At 39.6% G+C, this 15,539-nt stretch overlaps 2 protein-coding genes across 2 annotated transcripts; both read left to right on the top strand.

The window, feature by feature from the left end:
• The first annotated feature begins 1,968 nt into the window (after positions 1–1,968).
• Positions 1,969–2,560, top strand: BDB00DRAFT_823384 (uncharacterized protein). The gene is made up of 2 exons (XM_053123537.1): positions 1,969–2,256; positions 2,396–2,560. Exons 1-2 carry the CDS (start codon positions 2,046–2,048, stop codon positions 2,485–2,487), a joined length of 303 nt encoding a protein of 100 aa, XP_052979774.1. The 5' UTR covers positions 1,969–2,045; the 3' UTR covers positions 2,488–2,560.
• A 389-nt stretch (positions 2,561–2,949) lies between these two features.
• Positions 2,950–4,019, top strand: BDB00DRAFT_374617 (uncharacterized protein). The gene is made up of 3 exons (XM_053117124.1): positions 2,950–3,224; positions 3,297–3,673; positions 3,753–4,019. The coding sequence occupies exons 1-3, from the start codon at positions 3,122–3,124 to the stop codon at positions 3,897–3,899; spliced, it is 627 nt and encodes a 208-aa protein (XP_052979773.1). The 5' UTR covers positions 2,950–3,121; the 3' UTR covers positions 3,900–4,019.
• The last annotated feature ends 11,520 nt before the right edge of the window (positions 4,020–15,539 follow it).

The following is a 15,539-nucleotide window of genomic DNA, read 5'->3' as shown; positions in this document are numbered from 1 at the left end:
GCCATATGCCAGTTGGCGAATTGCTGCCGTCGCTTTCTGCAGCGGTGTCAATCCAGGCGTATGAGCCGCGTCGTACTTCTGCGGAAAGAAGGCATCTTTCTGCTCCAATTCGCTTTTACGATCCGTTCGAAAAGCCGACGACTAATGCGAAAACGAGTACGGAACTTGTATTCCGGGTAAACAGGATTGTCGCCAAAATAGTCATTGTATAAACGCCAATGACCTCCAACGCGATGGCGGTTAATGACGAGATGACCAGGAACAGAGCCTTTTCTGGGTTTTCTCACTTGATCGTCGTCTTGGTCATCAGCTGCAAAGATTCTCTGAAGACGCTCAACTCTGCGCTGACGTTGGCGTTCTTCCTCGATGTCTTCATCGAACATTTGTTTTAGGTTGCGAATATTTTGGCTTGACATTGTGATGAGTGGTTGAAGTAGAAAGAGCAGAGCAGTAAATTCAATAGCCAGTTTTAGAATAGCGCGACCGTTGGAAAAACCATGCCAATTCTATGGTCCTGCTAGGATAGCGGCGTTCCATTTTAGAAAAATTTTAGAACGACCGTTGGAGATGCTCTAAGCAATATATATGATAGGAGTAAAGAAGTAGCAATAGTGCAATAAGAATATACAATAGAGGGTGGCAGTAAGAGACGCGATTTAACAAAAGACAGAAAAGGAATTGAGAAAAGAAAATCGAAGGAAGAAGAAAGAAGTGAAAAGAAAGGGGAAAAGGGAAAAGGATAAGGGGCATATAGGGAAGTCGATTTTCAACCACACTTTAAATATTATGCTTTCTTTAAAGCATGTGAGCCCAAGCGATTTCTTTTGTGATGGCACAGAACTCTTTACCTTTAAGAATAATCACTCAAAACGTAGATGTTGCTAGCACTTCTAGGAATTTGCGTGCCATCATCTTAGAGAGCTATATATATATGGAGTTTTGCACTTCCAGCACTCAAGTTCAGGCTGATCGACACTTCCTTCATCACTACATTGAAATCAGTCTTGACCCGTCCAATTGCGACCCCTACTTTGCAGGCAGGATGACCAAATTATTGCAAAAGTACGTCTCCTGGATACTGGATCCAGATGCTCTCCACACGGATGCGTTCTCCGTCCCATGGAAGAGTTTCCATCATCCTTTCGTAAATCCACCCTGGAATCTCATATCTCGAGTCATCAACAAGATTCTTCAAGAGCAACTTCCTCTGGTCACGCTGGTGGTCCCGTACTGGCCGAGCGCCATCTGGTTTCAGAGAGACCATCAAATGACTCTATGCCCTCCTTGGATACTGTCCCCACATTCCATCCAGACGACCTCCCCATGGACGCCACACCCGTTACTACCGTAGAATTGGATGCTTTCCGTCTGACAATTGTCCGGCAAAACTTGGTAACCAAGAATCTCAATGCACAAGTGGTTGAAAATCTCTTAATTAAAAGGTTGCCCAACAACAACACCAATATGATAGGCTCTATCGTAAATAGCAACTTCGGTTCTTGGCTTAGGCTAATCGCAAGCAAGTCTCCCATACACCTTTCACGTCTGCCAATCTGATGCACTTCTTGGCGGATATGCGACAAGAACACAATCTACAGGCTTCAACCCTCAAGACGATGCGCGCAGCGGTAACCCATTTACACACTGATGGTAAACGTCTTGGCGAAGACAACATCATCACCTCGTGTCTGTTGCTCAGATAGACTCCTCCCGTCTCCATTCACCGACCTCAAATCGATGTGGCTCCTGCTTTGGAACGTGCCCGTTCAATTCCATCAAGATCGTCTTCCTCTATCAAGTCATTATAACAAAAGTTCGTTTTTCTCTTGGCTATGGCAGCATTCCTTTATCCCTCTGATTTGGCCCGCACCCCTTCTCCTCTTGCTCTCAAATGACGACGAATTTCATGATGCTGTCGAGTCTTTTCTTTCTCTGGATTAGAATAATAACATCTCCTATTTTGTTCTGACGGTCTCAAGAAATTCTTACGAGGAATTTCTTTCGACCTAGAATCAGACACACTGCATGCAATAGCCTGCCTTCGAATGCACGCTCGCCTCCACACCGCACCGCCCCAAACCACAGACCCATTGTCCTCTTTCCTCAATCAGCTCCCGCAATCGAAACCAACTCCAGTCCGCCGCATCCAACAGCTGCAAACGGCATGGCTAGTTGTGTGCATAATATTAGCAAAACTCGACGCCCATCAACTCCCTGGCCCTCAACTGGATCAATCCTCTACCTGCAGCAAGCTAGGTAAGCAGCCTTATTCTTTCTATTACATGTCTACGGCTAACCCAACAACATGCTCCCAAGCGACTTCCCCATGACCTTTTAGCTGTCTCACTCACAGGGTTTTCATCTCCCTATTCTTCTTTGACCTGTCTCGAACAAGCATGTCTTCCCCTGGCCGCTATGTTCAAATTAAGACGTAATATAAAGTCCAAACTTCAAAACGGAATTATAATTATAGTCATGCAAATATGATATCATATACATAATAAAAGCAATAGCAACAATTTTTCTGATTTCATTTTATTTTTCTGTTCATCATATTACAATAAAGTCATCGATGTAATTTTTACTAGCTTTCCGAATGTAGTCGCAAACACGTATGTCACTGCGTCCCCTTCCCATCACAACCCCTTGTATTTGCGTATTCCACAATAAAGTATCAAACGCATGGAAAAAGGATTTGTGCGATTACAGTACTAAAAGCACCACAGGCTAAGAAACGTAGTATAGAACGCCTCCCGAGGACGCCGCGGACGAATATTCTTGGACACAACAACAGTTATCGCATAAAGATGATGTTGATGGTTTTAAAAAGTAAACCGATTACATGGATGTTTGTTTTATCATATTCGAAAATAATCAGCACTATCATCATATCTTACCTTTTATATCTTTTTATCGGCATCATCTAATAATCTATTTTATGAGGAAACCCAATTGTCTTGTTTCCCCTACAAGATGTTTCTGGAACATTTGCAGACTCGATAAAATTCGCCGACGAGGTTTAAGATTTAAACGGGTCAGGAAATCTTGCATATTTGACACACTTCTTCGCAGCCCCAACTTTTCCGCAGCCCCAACAGTTTACTTTAACTTCATCCTAAAAATGACACAGGCCTCTGCACAAAATAATCCCAGGCAAAAGAAAAAAGAAGTGCCTAATGACGTTCAAGTTCTTGAGAGTTTAAAAGATGAATTAAGTGTCCATGGTAAGCTTTTTTTTATCGAATTGTGGGTAGTGATAGAACTTATATTCAAAGATTTATGTTATTTCACAATAGCGTTTTGGATCGAAACAGAATGGCAAAAGTGGTCTATCCAAAGTTTCGACGCTGCTGCAGTCAAATTGAATCCTGGTATTACAAAAGCGAACGCCCACCTTGACCTCACGTACGACATCAACATAATTTTGAAAGCTTTGAAAGACAAGGCAAGCCGCCGCTGCTTACGACTAAAACAAATGAAAAACGATCTGAAAAGTAAGTCGTGTAGTCCATCTTTATGTTTCAAAACAAACGCTGACTTGCTTTTTTTCTCTATACTGTTAGCCATTGGCAAGGACAAAATCAATAATCACTTTTGGCGAGAACAAGTTGTCAGCGAGGCCTTGGTAGAAAGTGAAGAGAAAGCCATGAAGAGAAAGCGAGCTGTTGCTGAGGTTTGTATATGATCACCTTGCGGTTTTCGGTGTACCCAGCTATGGTTATTCACATTTGGTTGGATTTGTTGTTATGTAGGAATGTTTTGCAGTGGCTACCCTTGAAAAAATGACAAACCAAACACAAGAACTAGTGGGGGCTAAAAGATCTATTGAGCAAGTTGGTGAAAGTAGCTCAAGCACGCCCAAACGACAGGAAATGACTAGTCCACTCAAGGAGAAGTAGGAGAGATCTTTAATTATCAAGACGACAATAATTATACTGAACGTGGTGGACTGAATCCTTCTAAAATTGATGACGATGTACATGAAAGACATCAAGCAGATAACGGTGAAAATGATGAAGAAAAGGCAGATCAAGATTGCATTATGATGAAGATACGACAGCAACTTTTCCAAAAAGCATTCGATTTGGTAAGTTAAACCCTTAACTAATTTTTCTTTTTCGTGATCTACATCGTTAAGGATTCTTATTAACAACACTATTTGATAATAGATGAATACAATACCTCTGAAAGCAAAGGCGGAACAAAAGGATCAAATATTACTAAAGAAAGTGGAGACAAACATGGATCGTCTGAATGCTTTGTCTTTGTGCCTGTTGCAGAATTGGCCCCTTCAAGATGAAATATTAGAGCAGATACTTCAGTGTGTTTTTTTCTATATATATGCTATATCTACCCTAACACTGAAGCGTTTGGATATGCATGCTTTTTACGAATAGTATCTCTTTATGCGGAATCGTTGACAAGGCTCACGATTGGGTGTCAACGTACATGAAACGTTGCTTCAAAGCAGATGATTGGGATAATCTGGATACACTACCACACCATATTCATGAATTCGACTCTAGCACCAATACCATATTTGATCATACAATCAAGGTAAGTGTTGAGTTATGGATTTGGATGGATGTGATTTAGCCTAGGCCAATAGCTGCATCGCTGACCTTGACCTGGATTGTACCATAGATAAATTCCAGAAATATATTTTAATTCTTTTAATATTTTTAATTTTTCAGTTGAACTGTTTAAATAAATGTACTCAGGTTTTAATTCGTTTAAATAAGTATATAAATCAATGTTTGTCATATTAAGTAAGTTATTATTCTATTCATTAAATAAATAATGACTAATTAACATTATTTAAATTTATTATTCCCTAGTTTATGTAAAAATTTAGGTAATAGTTTATTTAGTTATTATCTATTAGTTGTTATCTATATTTTGTCCACTTATATATTATAACACAGACAATATTGTAATTGAGTGGATTAAGGGGGCCATATAATACTAAGTACTATGACCTTATTTAAAAAGTAATATTTATAGGTTGATTTTTTGAAAGTGAAGGATCTTTAGTAAATTTTAAAGCTCCTTTAGACCACTCATAAACAACAATATCTTAAGTTAAGGATCAAAAATCTCATTAATCATTTGGTTATAACAATACTGCTCAATGAGATTGAAAATAGCTCCAGATTATACCGCCATAATTGAATCCTCAGATTCAGAATCAGATTCTAAATCATCATCTGAATCATAAAATAAATCATACCATTTTTCTAAATGATCCTAGTTATATAATGTTCGTTTTCTATTCATTCCTGCTTTAATTATTTCAATATTATCTCGTCCTTGTTCAGTAAGATGTTTTTGAGATAACATTAGATTAACACAAAATTTAATATTATATCCTTTCTCAATGTTAAATGATATGCCTATTGGAAAACCAAGATTTAGTAGTAATACAAATTTAGATGATTACTTTGGTTTGTTTATGCTGAAATTAAAACAACAGATAATTTATTTATTCCTACTTTACCTTACAGAGATAATGAAAAAATGTATTGTCCTTTAGGATCATGGAAAGGATGGTATTTTTCTGAAGAATTAAAACAATCTAAAGAATTTAATTATGAAATCAATGTTTTATATGAGTATCAATTTGATAGAGGTAAAGATGTCTTTGAAAATTATAAACTGGTCCCTCCGCTTCGCTTCCGGACGATGTGAGCCCCTCCGCTTCGCTGCGTGTTAGCATCTGTCCTCCAGGGACCAGTTTACTGGGGCTCTGCCCCAGACCCCAGGTGGGGGCAATGCCCCCTACCACCCCCCTTTTACCTTCAAACAATGCTGAAAATTTGTTCTGCTTGACAGGAGTGAGAATGGTGTTTTTTATAATTTTGGTCTTGAAGTCATTGTCGTCACTGCACTAAAAATGCCTAAAGGCAATACCTCTTTCAGATTAAGATTATGTAGCTGATTACTGTGTCAGCTACTTGAGTTAATGCACTCTGAACTCTCAGACGATTCATGTCCAATACCTGGGCAATCCTTGCAACTGAACAGATCGTGTTCAGTTTCTTCGTAAAATTTACAGGTCAGAATCTTAGAGGTGGGTATTGGACAATTGTTGAGGTGGAAATTCTGGGACATCATGAAAGGTGTGATTGTTGCACCCTAAACCTGGGCCGTTGTGTTCGCTCTATCATACTTACTAAAAATGTGATTGTTACACCCTAAAATAAGCACGCTTTGTTCGCTCTACCTACTAAAGATGTGACCGTACACCCTAAACAAAGCTCGCTTTGATCGCCCTACTCACTTACCAAAGCAAAGACCCGAAATTCTATTATCTGTTACGGTCTAGATGCTTTTGCTAATATGACATTGATAATTATATTTGCAGGACGTTCCCTCCCGCTGACCCTCCCGTTAGGGCGCTGCCCCACTCTAAACCCGAAGCTCTAAAAGGTGGGGCAGCGACAGCAGGAGAAGTTGGTGGAGGCGAACTATTGATCATATGCACAGGTGATCGTGGCAAGGTAGTAGCTATAGCGAGTATTGGAGGAGGTTTGTATGTAATCTTTTCAGCAAAATTGCATTATCACCAAAAAATTAGTAAGTACACAGTACCGCAGTTGATAGGGTTAAGTGGGCATTCTCTATGATTACGCCTACCGCCTACGATGGGTGCTCGAGCCACAGATACAGAACGTAGGCACAAAAGTTTTTACAAAAACGAACTATCTGTAGCTTTATTAGCAAACAGCTGCAGCAGTAATATTCAAATACACATAGTTAAAATATGCGTTGCCTATTCTACTGAAACACTGCGAGAATGCACTAGACATGGCTCATTGCGATCCGAGCCACAGTGACAGGCATGATCGGTCGACTGCTTTGTCGAGAAATGTGCAGAAAAAAAGTAGTTAGTAAATTTGTAGCTCATCTAGAGCAGTCTGTCAGAATCCCGGCTAACGGTGGAAAATGCTCAACGATTTTTACAGAAAGACCTCAAATGTCGTTGATGGCAGATGATATCAAGTAGCACACCTCTTGGGAACTCATATTGAGAAATGCAATATGGTAATAGTCTAGGAAGACGGCACAAAGTTGAAGTTTACCCAAGTCTCTCAGGAACATGTAACGTTAAAAAAGCATGGCCGTTACAAAGTGAGATTTCCAAATCTGGATTTTAGCTGGGATTGAAATCGTAAGCACCCTTCCCTATTTAATAGAAGATGTCCTATAATACAAAATTATTCCAATCTCTTAATGAAATAACGGGTTTCCCCCGAAGGGGGAAGTAATAATTTTAAGTGTATAAAGTGAGTTATCAGCAGGAAAATAATTCCTCAGAGACTATATGTGATAACCATTTTAATAAATGGTTAAGAGAAAGTCCATTTTCAAGGTACCAGGGGAGAGGGGAAATTCTTTTTTTTACATATAGTTATATACAAGTTTATATCTAATATTATTTATAATACCTGAATGAATTATCTTATTTATAGGAATCAGTAAACCAAGCCGCGGGAGATGAACAAGTAGCTGAAATTAAAAGATTATTTAGTCTCTGAATAGCTTCAAAATTATTCATGTTAGAATAATTTTTAACCATTGCTGATTGTCCCCATGTTGTTGGCTTTTTCACATTTCTATTACATATTAAAATTAAAAACGTATCCAACTCCTAAATTTTTATGTGTTGTTGGTACTATTGGTGGTTTTGCTACTTATGGATTAGGTGAGATGATGAATCATAACTATGAAGAAAGAAAAAAAATGAGAGAAATGTGTGAAAGAATGTATTATCACTCTATTGAAAGATCTGGTAGTCCTCCACCAGATGGAAACTTCAAAATTAATTCTATTAATTTATTAAAACCTATTTATAATATTTTTAAATTTGCTCATTCTAGTCAAGGTTATATGCATAATGAAGAAACTCGAAAAATTATGAGTCAAATTAAAAAAGAAGATCCTAAATTAATAGAAAGAATCTTAGTTTTAGCTGAAATACATGTTCAGTTATTGTACCTGCTCCATTTTCTATGAAAGCACTAGCTACTAAAAGAATTAAAGAAGGTGGTAATAAATTGGATATTGGAGAAGGAGACAAATATTGACACCCCTATATCCTTTATAGGTTTTGAAAGGAAAAGCCAAGACCGACGGTGTTGATGATCATGTCCACGAAACCCAACAAGCATTGATCTACCTTGCAGAACAAAAGGTGGTAGAAATCAGAAAAAAAACCGACTCACCTTTTCTACAAATAATCGACGTTTTGGAAGCATCGTAAGTCTCTTTTTTTATTATTTCTGACACGAGCCTTTGTCGCCTTCGCACCTACGGTGTTGAGCCCCTCCGCTTCGCTTCGGGTCAACACCTCCGGAGCTACGGCTCGGCGGCTCGCTGGGGGCTTCCCCCAGACCCCCTTTATTGGGGGGCAAGCCCCCCAAACCCCCCAGTGGCTGCCCAGAGCAAGGCTGAATCAGTCGTTTTGGAGCAGAGGCTGTATCAGAATATATACACGATATTACTATTTAAGCATGGTCAAGATAACCCTAAAACCCGAAACCCCTACTTCGTTATCACCATCTCACAGGTTGAATGAAAAGCATTCTGTGTAATGTTATGTACAATAAAAAAGAGAGAGACGGAAAAGAAATCTATATAGTAATGTTGATAGGGAACGAAGAGGGTTTTAGGTGATAAGGAAGGCCGTTATTATATGACTGAGGTTAGGTAGATAGAGTTGTCAAAGCTTCTCTGTGAACGATGTTAAGCGTAGTGGGAGCAGATTGTGCAGTAGGGGGTTCGGGAGGGAGAAGACAGATTGTAAGATTCTGGGGTGAGCGTACGTGGGAGAATGCTACATATAGCTGCCCATGTGCGAAAACTGGCTTAAATAAGCACAGTACTGCTCTACTGAGGGTTTGACCTTGCGACTTGTTGATTGTCATTGCGAAGGCAGGAACCACAGGAAATTGATGACGGCACAATTTAAATGGAAGATCACTTTCCTTAGAGTATAAGCTGATACGGGGAATGTACACGATTTCACCTAAATAACAGTGTTAAGAAAAAAACCGTACTGACAACGCAATAAAAAAAACTTGAAAGCAGATTATATGTACCTGTAAAATCTCCTTGGGCAATTTCAGCCTCAAGAACATGTGGTAAAAAATTTCGACATATCAATCGCGTTCCGTTGCAAAGACCCTTTTGAGGATTGATGTTACGAAGGAGCATGATAGGTTGATGTCGTTTGAGGGAAAGTCTGTGAGGTGGATAATTGCTTAAGGTGATCGTATGTAAGTATTCTGGCGGGTGAGTTGCCTCAAATGCTTCGGAGTCGACGATTCTGTCAGACGAAAGATACTCGTGCGTTTCTCCAGGGAAGATACTCAGTGCAGCATTATTCAGGGCGCGGACATCGTCATTATAAGGGGCTAAAATAGCACAGCCTGTCATGTAGTCGCGACTGGTGTACTGTTCCTCTAAGTCAGAATAAGCTGCGCGAACTACTGTTGTCAGGCTGGCGGTGATGTCGCTGGATTCTGGAGGCAAGGTGATTGTTGTAGCGTCTGAGCCAGCAATGGATGTACCGGGCTCACGTCCTTCACCCAAACGCAAAAGGTAATCGGCGAATTGCTGAAGTTCACGGGCAATTGCTGGATCAGAGCTTTGTTGAACACGCATATTTTGGGTAAGACGGAGCACGCGGACAATATTGTTGCGGAAAAGGTAGGAGTTAGTCAAAGAAGCATCGAGGATGTCAGGTTTGGTGCCTTTAGTAACTACTGGTAAAGTTTGACGAAAGTCGCCACCAATGACAATAGTCTTTCCACCGAATGGGATACGCTGCAAACGACGATCAGTGACAGCCATGATTTCCTTGAGCAGTCGGTCAACTGCCTCGAAAGCAAATTTATGGCACATTGGTGCTTCATCCCAGATGATAAGTTGTGCTTGTCGAAGTATTCGGGCTTGAGGACTTTGAACTCGAATAGAACAGACAGTGTCACTATCGAGATCCAGAGGAAGCCCGAAACGACTATGTGCTGTACGACCGCCACGTAGCAGAGTTGCAGCAATACCGGAAGAAGCAACGGGTATGGCAATTCCATCCTCAGCTCGAACGTTTGCTAACAATGCGTTATAGACAAACGTTTTTCCTGTGCCACCTGGTCCATCAAGGAAAAAAACTCGACCGCGCTCTGGTACTGCTACAGAAGGATTTTGGCTGTCTTGAATTGCTTGGATAATTTGATCGTAGGCATGTGTTTGTGCCTCGTTAAAGTCATCTTCTGCACGCCTTACGACATCACGGAGCTGAACGCGATTATATCGTGTTTCTTGAGCCAAAAGTCTATCGTAAGCGTGCTGGCGATTCTCCTGTTCTAACATTGGTAGCTGTGGCATGTCCGCGAATTCGATCAATGAGCGCCCATACTGAGGTAGCATAGATGCTAATTCCTCTAGTGCGCGTAAATGTGCTGCTGCAACATCGTCATCTGAAAGCTCGACGTGCTGTTGACCGGATTCAAGCTGTACTTGGCGGCGACGATGCTCGAGGAAGTCGGCAGCAATTGCATCGATATACCTAATCCACAGCTCGCCAGGCGAAACAATATCACAGAACGCAAGGATAACGGCGAATAGGTCACGAAGCCTTGATGCTGATGTAGTGACTTCAGCAGCCTCAGCAAAGCATCTGTCCCACTCATCGTCATCTTGTAGTAAGCCACGGGCTTGCGCTGCAGCTTTGAAAGTAGGGTATTGTGTTCCTTCGAAGGTACGTATGTCTTCAAAACTGGTAGCACCGCGAACATGCAACAACAATAGGCGCAAGCTATACTTTTCCAAGTCCCGTGGCTGTACAAAGTACATGCGGGATACTGGGGCAATACCACGATTGTGCGCTCTCCCACGACGATACCACCCGCGTTGTCTGTTATGTGTATATGCTGAATATATGTCGACATAAAGGTACTGGCGAGCATCGGGATCACGTCGGTTTAAAGCAAACCAATCTGTCAATGTAGAACTTCTGTTGCGTGCGGAACGTTGCAGATCTCTAACATTCGCGTCTGCATCAAAGTACACTGGCTCCTCTGAAGGCAAATGGATATCCAAGCGCTTGACAGCAGGGAAGTGATCTTGCATATCCTTTTCATAGATACGCCAGCAACTCTCTGCTGCAGAAACATAGCGAACATTGAGGTAAGCTTGGATCTCGTCGTGGACCTCCGGAGCGGATTGTGCGGATTGTGCGGATTGTGCGGCTTGTGTTGTAGTGTTTCGAGCGCCTATAGCGACTTGAGCGCGGTCGGAACCTTTGTAAACGTATTTATATAAATACTTTACAGCCTTGTTGCTTGCGCATATTTCGACGTTTATATGGGCGTTGTACTTAGTGGTGAGGTAGAGATTATACGGAACAACCCACTGATTGCGGACTTGGTAAGTTGTACCATTGATTGTTTTTTCGATCGTGCGATCTGGCATGTTTCTGCGACGATAGGTCAAGTTGCCGTTTTCATCGAAGCGAGTTTCATTGGCGAAAGCTTTTGGGTATCTTTTTGAGCATGAGCCATTAGTCATGCATCGAGCACGCGAATTAAGTTGAGGACCACAGGGTGTGTGAATCATGTTGCGGGTAACTGTGGCATATGCCTGTGGATAACGGTGTGGATCCGGGATTTCAGCCGAGACAATATCATCGACGTCTCCAACGGTGCGGTTTTTCGAATCTTCATGCAATATCAAAATAATGTGTGCATGGGGAAGGCCGCGTTTCTGGAATTCAACAACTTGAACCCACGCAAGAACATTTCCGAGAACATGTCGATCTTTGAGATCTGCCATAATGACTTTAAGCTTTTCTGAAAAAACACGGGCAACCAAATCAGGGCGATCAGATGGCTGCTGACCGTTAGGAGCCAGAGCTTCCCTGATTTCAGGCCACTCAGGATTACATGTTACGGTGATGAAAAGGTCCGGTTTTCCGAAATGGCGGACGATCGCCATTGCATCCTGATAAAGTTGTTGCATATACCTTTTTTTCATGAAAATATTGAATAAGCAATCTGCGATGTTTACTGACTTCACACTCAATCGCTCTAGACCCTACATAAACCCCTACTGAACTTATGTTGTTTGATACTAATAACCTACCGTGGACTGCCAGTGTGAGAAGAAGGAAGAATAACACGGCGTCCCAAGTTCTGGGCTAGTTCGGTGTTATCATCTCCCACATCTTGCTGAAGTGCATCGGCCATTCCGTTGTACAGCTCAACGCGCAATTGTCTCTGGTTGGTTCGATAATAGTACATACGTCGATGCTCAATCTTCGCATACATATCGACGATGAACTGATGCCAGAGCCGCTCGTATAAATGCAATAGAGATGCATCGCGTTCTTGGATTCGATGGGCATAAAATTGACGAACGGAAACAGTTCCTTGACGACCATGGCGTTGCTCGCCCGGCTCGGCTGGCACATGCTGACGACCACGAAGGGAGATTCCTTCACTCCATCCAGTCTCCCCGTTCGGAAACATTAAAACATAATGAAGAGGGTCGTATAGACTGTTCGTCTCATTTATGCTCTCCATTCTGCCATCATCACGGAACAAAACAACATCGCGGTATGCAGGTTCTTCGCCTGGATTGTCAACAATAAGAACAGCAATTTCATCAGCAGTAGGGGCTGCATATTGTCTACCACGGCGTTGATCCCCCGAGATACGAATATTCAGGTTTACAGCAGGCGTTTCACGTAGACGTTCAGCTGCTGTACGAAACGTTTGTGCATGGCGATTGTGTTGCTGAAGCATTGCATGCAGAGTAACCAACAAAGTGCGATCCAAGCTTGCTTCTGTAATGTTAGGATGAGATTAGAAACACGCTAAATACCCTAAATACTACAGTGTATATATTATCCACCACCCAACCTGGAAAAATTGATTGTCTGATAGCTGCTTGCTCTTGAGGATCGTATATGTAAATCTGAGCAAAGCGGGGAGGATGGCCATTTTGTGGCATAATTGGTGCGATTCTGTGGTACACAGAACCTTGGATTCGAAAACAGTAAGCACCTCCTCTGGAGTTCGTATACTGCTGGTCAATATGATCCACACCAAGAGAAGCAAAAGCAAAAGCACCGTTGTAAAGCCGGATTTGCTCGCGAAATCTCGATGATTCACCATTCGTTCCAATGAGCAATGAATAAAGAGGTTCAGGCGGACGCGAAGTTAGTGGTAGATCAACAGCCCCGTATCCACAACAAATGCTGTAAGAGTACGTGCCATCTTCATTTCTGCGACGTGCTTCCCAAGGCCACACGCGGGCACCGCAAGAGTAGCATCGAGCACTCATTGCCGGCAAGACATGGCGATGGACATGGTCTGAAGTAGGATCAGCAACCACGTTTTCTCCGGCAGTCAAGTTTTCTTCAAACTGGCTTTGAAAGCCAAGAGGAATGCGATTACGTCTAGCAGGTCTTCCTGCACCACGACCACGGGAAGTACCGAGATCAATACGACCAACCAAACTTCCATCAGCGCGTACCTGAATACCAAGCAGTCAGTTTCAGTCGAATCCCAATTCTTAAATGTAGCAGCAGAAAAACTCACAGTGGCTTCGGAAGTAGTATTATTTTGTTGAAGATTTTGGCTCATTTGGAAGTACAATCAATGGAACGACTATATATACAAAGAAGTTTTTTGTCTGCAGAAACGCGTAGCAACAGGAGCTCGTAGCAAGCAAAAGAGAAAAAAAGAAGCGGATGTTGAAAAACCAAGGCTGAATCCATATAAGGAAGGTAATTTTTGTGGATTGTCTATTATATTATAGATAGATTGATACAACTCTTACATCAATCTCATACTCTATCAATTATGCTGCACATCTATTTCCAATTGTATTTTTTTTAAACTATTACCAACAAATCATCTACTGTTTACAAAAATTCAAATTGTCTACAAAATTGAATTTTATTTTTAAATAAAAACAAAATCATCCAAAGATTTAAATTATTTATAAAATTGAATTTTATTTTTAAATAAAAATAAAATCATCCAAAGGTTTAATAATGGTTGCAATTAATGATTATCTTCCACTCAATCACATTCAACTTCAACAGAATTTACGTAAAGAAATAAACATCTTTATGGAATCTGAATTTGATCATTTTTTAGAAAATGAAAAAAAATTAATAAAAAAAATACAAAAAAAAATTGATAAGAAAATAAAAGATACATTTTCATCAGACTATTTCTTATATTTGAGTATGAATAATGATTTTTGTACTCATAAATTTAAACGGGGAAAACGAGAAGGTCAATTCTTTTCCCGTAAAATTAGAACAAATATACCAGAAGGTACTAAAAAAGATTATCTTTGTTGCAAACATAGTAAAGTTCATATTCGTAAAAAACAAAAACAGTTAGCATTTAACAGTAACAACGATATAGAATTAAAAAATATATCTATAAAAAATGAAGAAAAAAATTTAAATATACAGTATGCAGATAATTTTTATAATGAAAAAGAAAAAAAAAAGAAAACCTATAAAAATTACAATAGGAAATCCCTTTTTCTTATGCTTCAATAACATTCTTCCATAAAAGATTATATATATTATTTATAATATGCCTAGATTATGCTCTTCAATATATGCTTTTAATAAATCTTTTTGGTTAAACATATCAATAGATAACCAACTATTATCATCATTACTATATCCAACCCATTTTACCTGAAACAAATATGCATTATTTTCTTTTTTATGACCAATAATACTTTCTATTTCATATGATGCAGTTGACCGCTGTTTACATTTTATATTTTTTCGTCTTTTTCTAGTACGTTCATTAAAATTAGGAACATCATTATCACTTTCACTATTTTCTGAACTATTAGATTCAGTATCATCTACTGCCATTCTATTATCTGATATAGTCATATTTAATAAATTATTTTGTAGCTGCATCATTCAATCAAATTTATCTTTATTTTGTTTATTGTTACTAACAACTATATCAATTAACTTTTTCTCAATAGGAAAATCAAAGTTATTACTATGCCATAATTTATGATGGGGTAAAATGGGAATATTAAATAGCTCAACAAATTTATTTATATTTTTTAATAAACAAGCTACCCGAAATTGAAGATTATAAAACTTAACATTATCCATTTTCACAACAGATTTATTATTATTAAATCTATAAAATTTATTACCAATTTCCGAAAACTGATTTTCTATTTTACTTCTAAAACTTCCAAATGTATTATTAAAATGCTCATCAGTTATTGTTAGATTTTCATTTATGTTTTTACGAATTGGATAAACAAAGTTATCATTATTAAATTCATAACCTTTTTCATTAGCAAGTTCAGTAAATTGCGTTATAAACAGAGTATATCCACCATCAACTGCTAAAGTATCATTTTGATTCATTTTATTATAAAGTTTCATATTCAAAAACATACTACCATCTGAACTATCTGCACAGAATTCACTTTTGGATATAAAAAGTATCATATCATTAATATCAGCTACAAAT

This window comes from Zychaea mexicana (genome assembly GCF_025766255.1).
Source record: "Zychaea mexicana strain RSA 1403 chromosome Unknown BDB00scaffold_36, whole genome shotgun sequence".
In the NCBI taxonomy this organism is placed as follows: Eukaryota; Fungi; Mucoromycota; class Mucoromycetes; order Mucorales; family Lichtheimiaceae; genus Zychaea; species Zychaea mexicana.
The sequence above is the reverse complement of the archived record's forward strand: the minus strand, read 5'-3'. Positions and strand labels throughout refer to the sequence as shown.

Bases quoted from the DNA above. Each gene is read 5' to 3' on its own strand.
- BDB00DRAFT_823384 (XM_053123537.1), top strand. From the start codon at position 2,046: ATGCACGCTCGCCTCCACACCGCACCGCCCCAAACCACAGACCCATTG. The intron at 2,257-2,395 runs GTAAGCAGCCTT...GTCTCGAACAAG, and splicing joins CTCTACCTGCAGCAAGCTAG to CATGTCTTCCCCTGGCCGCT.
- BDB00DRAFT_374617 (XM_053117124.1), top strand. From the start codon at position 3,122: ATGACACAGGCCTCTGCACAAAATAATCCCAGGCAAAAGAAAAAAGAA. The intron at 3,225-3,296 runs GTAAGCTTTTTT...ATTTCACAATAG, and splicing joins AGATGAATTAAGTGTCCATG to CGTTTTGGATCGAAACAGAA. The intron at 3,674-3,752 runs GTTTGTATATGA...GTTGTTATGTAG, and splicing joins GAAAGCGAGCTGTTGCTGAG to GAATGTTTTGCAGTGGCTAC.